Source organism: Solanum pennellii, chromosome 2 (assembly GCF_001406875.1).
Source record: "Solanum pennellii chromosome 2, SPENNV200".
In the NCBI taxonomy this organism is placed as follows: Eukaryota; Viridiplantae; Streptophyta; class Magnoliopsida; order Solanales; family Solanaceae; genus Solanum; species Solanum pennellii.
In genome coordinates, this window is record NC_028638.1 from 11,569,696 (window position 1) to 11,582,383 (window position 12,688).

Consider the following 12,688-nt stretch of genomic DNA (forward strand, 5'->3'; position numbering starts at 1 on the left):
TTTTGTGTATGAAATATACACATATCTTGTTAGTTGATTTCGAATTTGGTGTAAAGATTTGAGCCAAAAACTAGAAAACTCCATTGATTTACAAAGCTATTAAAATCAAAAAAGGAATGTAGGTTTCTGGGTTTTAATTTAAATCTTAAAATCTTCATTTGCAATTACTAATTTGTTGAGACTAAATTGAATCCTTTATGAGAATTTCATTGTTGAGTTCTTGAGTATGAAAAAATCTAAATCAATTGATTTGAACGGAAAAAAAATTGACAAATGAAAGGAAATACAAATCTATGGACAACCATTGTCAAAGAGATTCGAAGCTCAAGTATGAACTTTTGAATTTGTTAGTGAATTAATCTTTTTCAGTGATTATTTTCTCCTCATTGCGGGTTCGTTCAATGAGTTTCTCTAACAAATATAAAATTTATCATTCATCAAAGATGGGGTTGGGACTGCTGATTCTTCTCCTCCAAAGGGAAAGAGAAACTTATATCTTCCATTAAAAGGGTTTCATTTTTCTAATAAAAATAAATAAATAATATATAATACTATTTAATTATGACAAAAATATAATAAAAATATTCTTTTTAGTTGTTTTTTGCTTCTCACTCTCTCAAAGAGAGTGAATACACTCTGTATGCCAACTCAACATTTAAGGAGTTATTTATTTAATTTTTAAATAGTCTAGGGGCGATAGGACACCCGTGAAGTTGCAGTGTAGTTGGAATTTCGGGTATAGATTGGAAGGCTTTTAGACTATTTTCTCTAACACGTACAATAAGCTCATTTGCCTCTAGACCTAAATCTCAACACTAAAACACTCAAGTTACTAATACTTAATACACATTGCTAAAGCTATCAGTAACTTAAGATAGGTACCTTTCTAGGAAGATATACATGCCTCGAGTTTCTTCATGTAGAAGCAGTTTGTGCACAAGTTAACATGGGAAGTAGTTAAACATAATTAGGAATTTCCTCCATTTGGGTTTTCTGTTTTATAATGTGAAGTTGTAGGGCTATTTCCTTCAATGTTGCTTGCTTACGTTGATGTTTTTTGTTGAAATATTCTATAGTTCCTTTTAGAACATAATGTACATAGTGGTAGATAATGACAATCCTAGGTTTGTTTTCTTTGGCCTACTAGGTCTGATGAGTGAGGCTACCAGTACACCTTTTCCGTCCAAGATCAGAACTGTCTATTTATACTTTGCTAGTTAAGTGGAAACTGCCAAATATACCTGGAGTAATCACAATCAAAAAACTAGATGAGTATGAGTACATGCTCTAAGTCAACGTAAATACTTTATTTTGTTATTCCATCAACTGTGGACAGCTTGTTAAGCAGCACCAACCATAGGATGAATTGATTCCCAGGGAGAAATCCTTGTGACAAAATTAATTTTTACAATATACTTTTGGGAACTGAGGTTGTAGTGGTCTGTACATTTTCTGAAAATGTTGAATTTCCCAGATGTAGCCACACTATCCATTCTCTCAGTTCAATTCACACCATCATCCCACAATGTCGTAGCTTCAAAGACTTCCCTAACAACCCAACTAGATTGTTAAGGAGTAGGTATGTGTACAAAGTTCATACCTTTCAGACACTATGCATGAATCCATAACGCCCGCAATTTCTCCTTCTTCTTAGTTCAAACCCGCTAATAGTTTTCAAATGGCTTCCTTATTTCATAAAAAATTAGTGTCAAGTTAGGTTCTTAATTAAATTACTCATAGTTTTTATGTTTTCTCTTTTAGAAAGAAACTGAAACCTCCCCCTCCTGCTGAGCCTAGATTACTTTCGTTGTAACCATCCTCATTGAGTAAGACACATGTATGTTTGCATCAATGTATTTAGACCTTCTTGCACCATAATGTTACATTTGTCCCTCAATAGACTAGGCATATGTAACCCAGGGAATTTTTCTTTAATTATAATTCAGATCGGCTTGTTAATTTGTTGAGTAATAAATCAAGTAGACATCTTTAAATCTTAAATTTCTGTTATGTGTGATGTTCTTCTTCTTTTTGTGCACGTACTCTAAATGATGTGGCTGACTGAGGTTTTTTTTAAAAAAAAATATAAAACACAAGATGGATCATGGTAAATTCAAACACTAGAGGAATGAAAGAAATAGCTCTTAATATTCTCACCTATAATAAACGAAAATAGCTACTATGATTATTATTTTGCATAGTTATGCTTTCTGTACTAATATCAAGTAATATGTGAACTTGGTAGAACAATCATAATTTTCATTCCTTAATGTTGTTCTTGAACTCGATTGTTATAATAATTTATTTTTATATCTATTTTAGATACACCAAGATTATGGCGACTAATAAGTAGTAGATGAAACTTATTAAAATAGACTTTCTAATGTTTACATAGATAAGATGAAGATTTTTTTAAATTATGCTTTTAAAAAACTGGGAGAGCCCCAGTTGATACGTTGTCCATGTATTAAATGTGGTAATGTAACTTCGGGATAACTTAGATGGTTATGGCACATTTAATAATACATGGGATAATACAAAGTTGTACTCTTTGGTATCACCATAGGGAGATATCAGGTGAAGCACAATCAAATTTTGAATTTGAAGATAATAATGACATTGAAGACGGTGATGATGAGGATGAAATACATGATTTATTGAGAGATATGTACCCCAATTTGGGGGAGATACTATGAATAATATTGGTAATGATTTTCTCGAGGATGAACCAAATTCTTAAGCAAAAAATATTTTATGGGCTATTTTATAGGCTGAAATTCAATAGCTTCAACAATCTGAACCATCTCTTACTAATATTAAGGTAGTTGAAAGGTGCTTTGGACCTCAATGCAGAAGTAATGCATTTTGATTTGGTGGGTGGGATAACAACTAAGGATTTCAAAGGGGTACCACCTTAAAGGTAGCATTGTTGGAAGAGATGAAAATAACACAAAAGAAAAGGAATCACTACAAAAGCGCATGGATATTTTAGAGGGTAAATATGATTGCCTTGAAGTATGGTGGTTCGTCAAACTACAACACCACCATCAGGTAAGTTAACTTTCGATTATCTATTACATGATGTTTACTTGTCAACTAATTCAGTGATGTCGTTTACAAATTCTCCTTTTGGAAAGGGTTTTTCTACTACAGCAGCGCTATGAATGGTCTGTTTTTCTATGTTAATTTGAGTAAATGTTAGAGAGTCTTTAGTTGTACTAATTTTCATGATGAATGAAACTACAAGCTTATAAGATTACTTGTTTTTGGACTTGCAGGGATAGGTCATGTTAATAAGTGACAAGATCAAGAAAAACTATAGTGCCAAACGAATGTCTCTAACACCTTACTATATATATTTGGCTCCTATATATTTTGAGTTGTTAACTAAATTTTCAAACAACTAAAAATAATATAAAGGAGTATAGAAACTCCATCACATGATTAACTTTCCTAATAATTTTTGGGATGAACTTTATCCATAGTGTAGTGAACTAATGAATCACTTTAAAGCTGAAATTCTTGGAAAATCGGCTAAGTCATCAAGAATATCTGGAAAATATGAGCCCTAGCTATATTTTTTGTGTTTAGATAGAAAAGAATATATCAAACGTTTTGATGAAATTTCACCTCCTATCTCAATTCTCAAGAGTATATGAATGTTACTGCTTTTTAGTTGGACTAGTTACGCTCATGTAAATGATGTAGGTTCCCTTGCAGATTTCATTGGTTCTGAGCTTTTGTAGCCCTGTTTTGCTTTTGATTAGCTCCCTATGCTTTAACTCCTACTATTGTTTGAGTTGTTGGAGCTTAGAGATATTTTGTAATATTTGTGTTGCCACAAAACTAAAACCATCTAGGTTTGGGCAGTAACTAAAGTGAATTCTAGCAGAGTATGATAAGTGATACTGAAATATATTGACTATTATTTTAGCATGGAGTCTGAACTTTAGTGTTGGGTATTAAATCTTTATTGTTGGGTGTTAAATCTCTTACTGTTTTCTAGTCTTGGAATAACAAATTGATCTGATATGTCCATCGGACTTTGATTTTGTGGCCATTTCAGTATACTTTACTCGAATTGTTGTACATTTTCATATGTAATTGGGTCTTTAATAAGATTTTTTTTCTGTGTATATTTGTTGGTATGAAATCAAGATCTCCTCCAATTAGGTCCTTGTCTTTTGTAATATAACTGCTCACTTTTAGCAAAATCAAGGCCCTTCTCCTTCTCTGTCTATTGTTATTCTGTATCTGCTCAACAAGGCATATGATTGCATAATTATGTCCGGTAAACATGCAATAAACACAATATACAAGGTTCTCACTTATGAAAATCTAACAGAAGTCATAGGAATAATGACATATAATTTTCATTGAATAAAAATAATTATATCACAAAATGTATCAGAGAAGAGTTAGATGATTGAACCATCACTCTTTGCCATAGACATAAATTTATAACTTCAATATCAATTTTTGTTGTCTTTCTTTTCCTCTTCCACCATACAGTTCTCAACACCTTAACTTTGTATCTATCTAACAGGGAAAAGGGGCAGTGTCAAACCAAGAAATATACAATATTATGTAGTTTTGGAGCATAAGTTCAACAAATAAGTTTCTTTTATCTTTCAATTGTTAAAGATGCTTTTTTTTTATTTTGTATCACCTGAATGAGAATTATAAAGCAAGATAACTTCCTCAATTAGATGTGCCTAAAGTAAAAAGTTCATTTCATACCCCTTTCTACTCCCCTGATTAGGCTTTTTTCTGATCTATAATAATCAAATGATTACATTAACAACATTTCCATTATAGATCTAGTTCGAGGAGTATCACGAATATTACAAATATAGGAAATACTTCTAACAATCATGTCTGATTTTTTTGTCTTCTTTTCAAATACTTTCTACTTTTGTTATTTTCATACATTATGAATGTTTCAACATATTTGAGCCTGTGGAGTTACATTTTCATTCTTTACCACCCATTTAAAGTATCTTTTCGAATTGTCCCTTATGTTACAAGTCATTCCTATGTATGAACCTCAAGATTGTTTTGGTGAAGCTGCAGTGAAGATACAGGTTGACTAATGTTCATTTCCCACATTACCGATCTATATTTAGTGAGGGTATTGCCTCGCATTTGGAGACACATAGTAAAAATAGCTTTAGCAATTGCTTCATTTCCAAGCACCACACACTTTAACATTACCCTTTCTCTGTACCCCAACATCTTTAGGTAGATTTGTTTAATCAAGCTTGTCGTTCTCCACTGTGGTTTGAGTTGTTTCTCAATTTTGTTTATCTTCTAGTAACTTTCCAGTTATCGAGTGAGCTTGTTTTACATAGTTTGAATGGTCTTACATTTGATGTAAAATGCATAGATCCACATTTGAATCAACTTTATATGTACTAATGAGTCTATGCTATAGTTTCTCTGTTTCATCATTGCAAATTGATAATTTCAGCCTCCATCAGATTCAGGAGTACATATTCTTTCTCGTGGTGTTAGTGCTTTCTAAAGAGTCGAATTGGTGCCTGATCATACATAACTTTTACAGAATGCTTCTACTTTTGTTATTGAATTATTGATTTATATTTTTAGAACTAAGATATTATCTTTTTGATATTCTGTTACTAATCAACCTGAAATTGTTCTTTATCAGTTGAAAAAACTAAAGATCAAAGAATATGATGTTGAATATTTGTGGAGCAGACTAAAGAGAATATTATATTTTCTTATTTTATTGTTGGTGTGAGATGTTATTTGTACTTATGTTACAATTGATTTTCTCAGTTTAGGATCTGATAGATATCGTGTATCTTCTATGATATTATGTCAAGCATGTATATTTTTACGTATTATGTTGAACACGTGTTTTTAATTAGATATTGTGTCAAACATAGAAGGTTTTCATTAATTAAATTAGAGAAAATAAATAAAATTTCCCTCAAACTTGTCACTAAAGCTCACTTTAGCTCTATAATTTTACGTGTATTTAAATACCCCTTAAACTACTTGCAAGTGAATTAAATTTCACCTTAGCGGCTGACGTGTGGCTAATTAAAAAGTTTTTGGTGCGTGTAAAGAAAAAAAATCAAAAAGAAAAAGAAGTGGTCCCACGTTGTCTTGTTCAATTGCTCCCTGTTCATATGATTCTCTATGAAATTGTCTTCTGCCTATATTTCCTCGACGGAAAAAATTCTTGATGGCAAAACGGGCCAATAAATTCAATATTGCTCAATTTTGAAGGACGTCACTGCCACCCTTTATTTCCCGTTCATCAGATGCTCCATAAGAGACTAGGTGCCATGGAATTATCCGATCTCGTAAAAATATATTCGTTTCGCCGGCGATCTGGACAAAACGCCGGCCATACTCGTTTTCTCGGCTTTCTTCCATTTTTCCTATTTTTTTTTCTTTTAATGTGTTCTTATTTTTCCGTCAACCACGATAAACAGTCTGAAATTGTTTAGATCTATAAAGTAGACCCTAATATAACAAAGATGACCAACAATTGTCATTGAAGCTGTGCCGACAATTGTCGTTGACAACTCCAGCTTCAATGATGTTACTATATATATTCTCTGTTTCTCTGTTGACACACAATATTTATCAAATCATTAGAAATATATTGTGTGTGTTAGTTTTCAATCCTAGGCTTGTAAAGGAGAAGATGGAACGAAGAAGAAAATGAGTACACGTAAAAAAGAGAACAAAATATATGGGAAAAAAAATGAAAACTAAAAACAAAAAATGACATGGAAAAAGAAAAAAAGAAATGAAAACTAATTTTATTCACCGTATGACGTGTTGTCAACGTGTCACTGAGGTGGTGCTGATGTGGAGTGAGTGTACATCACCTCCAAACCACGAAATTGGTATTGTATGTATAAGGTGTTATTTAATTCGCTTGAAAGTTCTTTAAGGGCGCTTAAACACCTATAGAATTACAGTGCTAAAGAGAATTTTGTGGACAAGTTTGAGGGAGATTTTATGTATTTTTCCACTAAATTAATGTGATGTTTTAGTTCTTTGTTATCAATAAAATTTCATGTAGAATTTTCAATTGCATGTGAAAAGAAAATGAAATGATACTATAAATGACAGAACTTGAAATAAAAAAATATAATTATATATGTAATTATTTCAATCAAATTTGCAAAGAGAACTTGGTCGTTCAAAGTATTGTAATAAGATTTTTGTTCGCTAAAAGTATTTATAACTACTAGATGTTTGTTTTATATCAAGCTTTTAAGGACAAATGATCTTCAACGAAAGGAATGTTGGTCGTTGTAAGTAAGAATAACGACTTGATTATTTGTTATCACTAAATGATATTAACGACCGGATATAGACTTTTACCCGGTCATTATAGACTTTTAACGAATCAATTTCCTTACGTTAAAAATTAATTTTCTTGTAGTGAAAAAATTTAAGTATATTTTTTTAAAAATATTTTCTACTTCGAATTTTTATTTTTCACCCTAACCCTCGCCACTCCGTCCACCCTTACCTGAGTTCATTTCTAAAAAATATTTTCAACTTTAAAATTTCATTTTTTTCATCCGTACCCTCACCCCCAAAGAGAATTTTAAATTTGTTTTTCAAAAAATATTTTCAACTTTAAAAATTCATTTTTTTCACCCAAACCCTTGACCCCCTTACCCACCCCCCACACCTGCCCCTCCACCCCAAAAAAAGATTTAAGTTGGTTTTTAAGAAATTTTTCAACTTTAAATTTTTATTTTTTTAGCTCTACCCTCGACCCCCCAAAAAAATTTAAATTTGTTTCTAAAAAATATTTTTGAATTTAAAAATTATTTTCTACTCTAACAATAATAAAAGATATTTCTCACAAATATTTTTCGTTCATAAATCACACTAAAAGAATTACGAAATTTTTTTGCACTAACCACGAATCATGTGAAAATAAATCAAAAATCTACTTGTTTTCCAAGAAAATATTTTCTAGGAAAACATTTTCCTTCGTACCAAACACAACCTAAGTTATTTGATTTTGACGATTGAACTCAGCAGCTGACCAATGAACTAAGAACTAGAAAACATTTTCCTTTCATACCAAACACATTTTCTCCATCTCTAGTGGTGTCACTTAAAACACATTTTCTCCCACCTTTAGTTTCTTGTGCAAATGATACACAGGAAATAATTTTGTTAACAAATTAATATTTTCTTACTGATCTATAGGCTTCACATTAATTAAATTAAAATATTAACAACAAGAGTGACGTACAGATAATTACATTAGATAACACTTAGCAGCATTTCATTAAAGAAATTTACGATGAGATCCATATGCCATGAGTTTTAGTCCATCTTCATCCATATAATACATCAAAAGGTTGTGAAGAAAGGCTGACTGAGAACCGGGGAGCCTCTTGATGTTTCCGATATCACAGATGCTTAGTCTATACTTCCTTCCTACTTCTCCTTACTCGTTAACATATCGTTCACCTGCCCGCGCTTCAAGATACAAATTTCAACAGAAATCTCTGAATGAGATTTTTTATTGTTTTTTGTATACAGCACCACATATGGCATAGATATATGCAGTACCCCCTCAACAATTTTTTAAACTCTGAATTTTATTTCACCAAAGTATAGGCAATATTCCAACTTAATGTCCATATAAACTTGTGGATGTCCTAGTACAGTTTTTAGGTGCCAACTGTGAATAAGATCTCAAGACACTTGCACATTGTTTTACCCCAGCCACCTTCATGGTAGTATGCATCAAGAGCCTCCATGTAGAAGCTGACACATATCCGGCTGTTAATAGCATCATTCCAAACTCAACTCTAAGAACTGAACCTTGCGAGCAAGACATCCTACCTGAGATAAAGAATGCCAAACATATAGTACATAATGCTGAAATTTTCAACTTACTAAGACAACTATTTTTCACTTCTTAGCAAAACTAAACATTCTGTTGAAGATATATCAAATACAACCCTAGCTTAGACAGTTTTATTATCCTTTTCGATCCTCAAAATTTCTCAAGTCATGCATACTCTTCATGACCTACATCAAATTGTGTTAATTATTTCATTTTGCCACAAGGCTAATAAACGAAGTAGGAAAGGGAGACAAAACTTGTCCACTCATGTGGAAGTGATGTCTCTCACGAGTCCAACCTATGCAATTATAGGATGGTAACAATATCAACACAGCATTCTTACGAAGGTACACATAAAGCTACAAAAATAAAGTCTTTCCTTAAATGTTTCAAAACTGTCAATTTGAATGTGAAGGATCTTGCTCTTATCCACTATGAGGTGAAGGTCCATAAGAGACTCAAAATGGTCATCCTGATCATTTTGTCAGTGAGAGGCAGAAATATGATTGTCGTTTTATGGAAAAACAAAGTTATGTCTATGAGCAAGGTGATTGATTTGGTCAAGTAGTTGGCTTTGAGTAGTAATCATCTCCCTTGCTATCAATGCTTAAGCATTCATAGGTTTCCATGTCCCTATTTATTAAAGATAGACATTGATAAACATCGTCTACTAGCAGGAAATATTTATCATCTGCCAGGAATGTTTGAATCCTCTTGTCTACTTCAATCCAACTACATCCAGGTTTCTTCTTCAACCCAAGCTCCTTCATCTTCAGTCTCAACTTGCGTACCTCATTCCATTTGTTCTGTGAAGCATATATTTTGTCTAAAACAACATAAGTGGATGGATCATCTTCATCCTTTTGAGTAAGCATCTTTGCAATTTCTTCCCCAATCTCCAACTCCCCATGCAAATGGCATGCAGAAACTAATGCGCTTAACAACTCAACATCCTCCCTGGTGTCCGGGTTGCTCTGCAGAATCGCATAGGCTTCACGCAATCTTCCAGCACGTCCAAGAAGGTCAATTAGACATGAGTACTCTTCAGCTGACGGTTGAATGCCATCGCCACTGACCATTAAATTAAAATACTGGTAACCTTCATCCACTAATCCTGCATGAGCACATGCAGAAATTACTGCAAGAAATGCAACTCTATCAGGTTTTACATTAGAATGCAGCATTCCATTAAAGAGTTTTAGCGCTTCAAAAGCTTGGCCATGAGATCCATATGCTGCAATCATTGTAGTCCATGATACCAGATCTCTCTCAGGCAACTCATCAAAGACTTCAATAGCTTCACTTACTGCACCACATTTAGCATACATATCAAGCAGCGACCCCATAACAATTTCATTGGATTCCAACTTATAATCAATGATACACTTGTGAATCTCCTTGCCATGTTCTAAGGCACCCAACTGTGAACAAGATACCAAGGCACTAGTCAAAGTGATTGCATTAGGCTTTATCCTTGCCAACTTCATGTCATTATAAATGGCAAGTGCCTCCAAGTAGTAGCCAGCTGACACATGTCCAGAAATCATTACATTCCATGCTTCCACATTGTTCTTTGCCATCATACTGAAGATGTTTCGTGCAGTCTCAACTCTACCACATTTGAAATATAAGTCAACAAGTGAAGCACTAAGAAAGACATCAGATCGTATGTTATTTCGAATTATATATGCATGAAAAAACTTCCCGTGCTGCAGTTCAGTAGATTTAGAGCACGCCATTAGTAAGCTACTTAAAGTCACAGAAGAGGGTTTCATGTTTTCTTTGTTCATCCTTTGTAAAAGCTGAATGCATGATTTGCTATCGCCTCTCAAGCTGTAACCAGATATCATGGAATTCCAAGAAACCAAACTCTTGGCAGGGATTTGCTCAAAAATCTCTTTAGCCTTCTCTAAGAGGCCACATTTCCCATACATGTCAACAAGAGCAGCACTTACAAAACCATCCAACAGAAATTTATTATCTACTAATTCGCGATGAATTGTCTCCCCTCTTTCAATATCTAAAAGCCTCGCACATGATGAGATTGCAGCTGTGTAGGTAACCGAATTAGGCATATATCTCAAATCTTTCATTTTGTCAAAGAATTGAAGGGCTTTATGAAATTGCCCATTTTGATAGTAGCACGAAATGACAGTATTCCAACACGCAATGTCTCTTTCAGGCATTTCATCAAACAGCTGTATAGCAGAAGCGAACAAGTCACATTTGGCATACAAACCAATCACTGAACTTGTCACAACAACATCTAATAAAAGCCCAGTTTTAATCAAATGAGCATGTATCATTTGACCATATCGGAGATTTCCTAAACCACTGCAAGCCTTGAGTACACTAGGAAAGGTGTAACTATCAGGTTTAAGATATGGGAATTGCAACAGCTTGTCAAAGAGGTCAAGAGCTTCATTGAACAATTGGTTCTTAGTATAAGAAGCAATGAGACCATTCCACAAAGTGATATCAAGAGGTTTTTCAAGATTTTGAAAAACCAATTCAGCGGAATGGATTTCTTCGCAAGATATGTATAAATTAATTAGATTCTTGGATAAGTTAATGTTGCTTTGTAACCCTAAAGTAACAATCTTCTGGTGCAACAGTTTCCCTCGTTTCAATGAGGTTAAAGATGATTTCAACAAAGACAAAATTTTTATAGAATCCATTGATATTCATTCGAAATACAAATCAGTCCATGACTCCTATGCGATACCATTTATTATTTCCGTTTAAAAAAGAATGTTATATTTCTTTTTTACTCTATTTTTAAAAAAAAATATCTCATTTTCTTCTTTAGTAACACTTTAACTTTAATTTTCTACGTCTCATTTTTAAGACCACAAGATTAAAGAATATTTGAATATATTTGACATGACTTTAATTTAAAACCACAAGATTAAAAAGTATTGTTTTTTTTTTTAAACTCCGTTCCAAGTCAAACTAGACATCCTTTTTGAAACAGAGAGATTAACTATTAGCAAAACTTTTTTAAAAAAAAATTATTTCAAGTTAATTATCTAAAATAATTTTTTGATTCTTGTTTGGTCATAAATATAAATTATTTCATCAACAATTAAAAAAAAAGAATTATTAATTGTAATTATAGTAATATGATATCTTTTTTGGAGAGACTAAAAAATTAGTGTCACATAAATGAGACAAAGAAAGTAAATGTTATTATGGGATAAATTATGATGAGATTAGTTATAATCGACTATTTTTATTAAGTGTTCGGTTTATTGTGTTTAAAATAATAAATTTTAAGAACAATTTATTTGTTATAAAAATACCCTTCATGAATATAAAAGGTGATGTAACAAAAGGGTTGAAAGAGACCTTTTCTTCATTTATTTATTTTATCCCGGGATAAGTTATCACGAGATTACTATATCACTCAAATGGAGAGATAACTTACCCCGGTACCAATCATTAATCCCGAAATAAGTTATCCAGAACTTGCCAACTAAACAACAAATTAAGTGATAAATTTTATCTCAGGACTATTTGGAATTATCTTTCACACCAAACAATCCTAGATTCATAGAGATTTAATGGGTTTTTCTTCAAATATTGTCTAATCATTAATTATTCTATAATTTAGAGGCACATAAGTAGATAAAGATTAATGGGTTAGTCCCTTCGTTCTTATTTATAAGTCAAGATTTTAGGTTTCACGCCGCTTAAGAAACTAGGTAAATTTACCATGTACCATTATTTAGTATTTTTTTGAAGTCAGATTTCATTAAATGAACATAAATTAATTTAATATGATTGTCCAATGAACATTAATCAATTACTTAGTTTTTCTAAATA

General features: G+C 32.4%; 1 protein-coding gene across 1 annotated transcript; it reads right to left on the bottom strand.

The window, feature by feature from the left end:
• Positions 1-9,058: 9,058 nt before the first annotated feature.
• Positions 9,059-11,561, bottom strand: LOC107009529 (pentatricopeptide repeat-containing protein At5g27110). The gene has a single exon (XM_015208873.2). It carries the CDS (start codon positions 11,539-11,541, stop codon positions 9,424-9,426), a length of 2,118 nt encoding a protein of 705 aa, XP_015064359.1. The 5' UTR covers positions 11,542-11,561; the 3' UTR covers positions 9,059-9,423.
• Positions 11,562-12,688: the final 1,127 nt, after the last annotated feature.

What these genes read in the sequence shown, in the direction of transcription:
- LOC107009529 (XM_015208873.2), bottom strand. Translation starts at nt 11,541, where the DNA reads ATGGATTCTATAAAAATTTTGTCTTTGTTGAAATCATCTTTAACCTCA.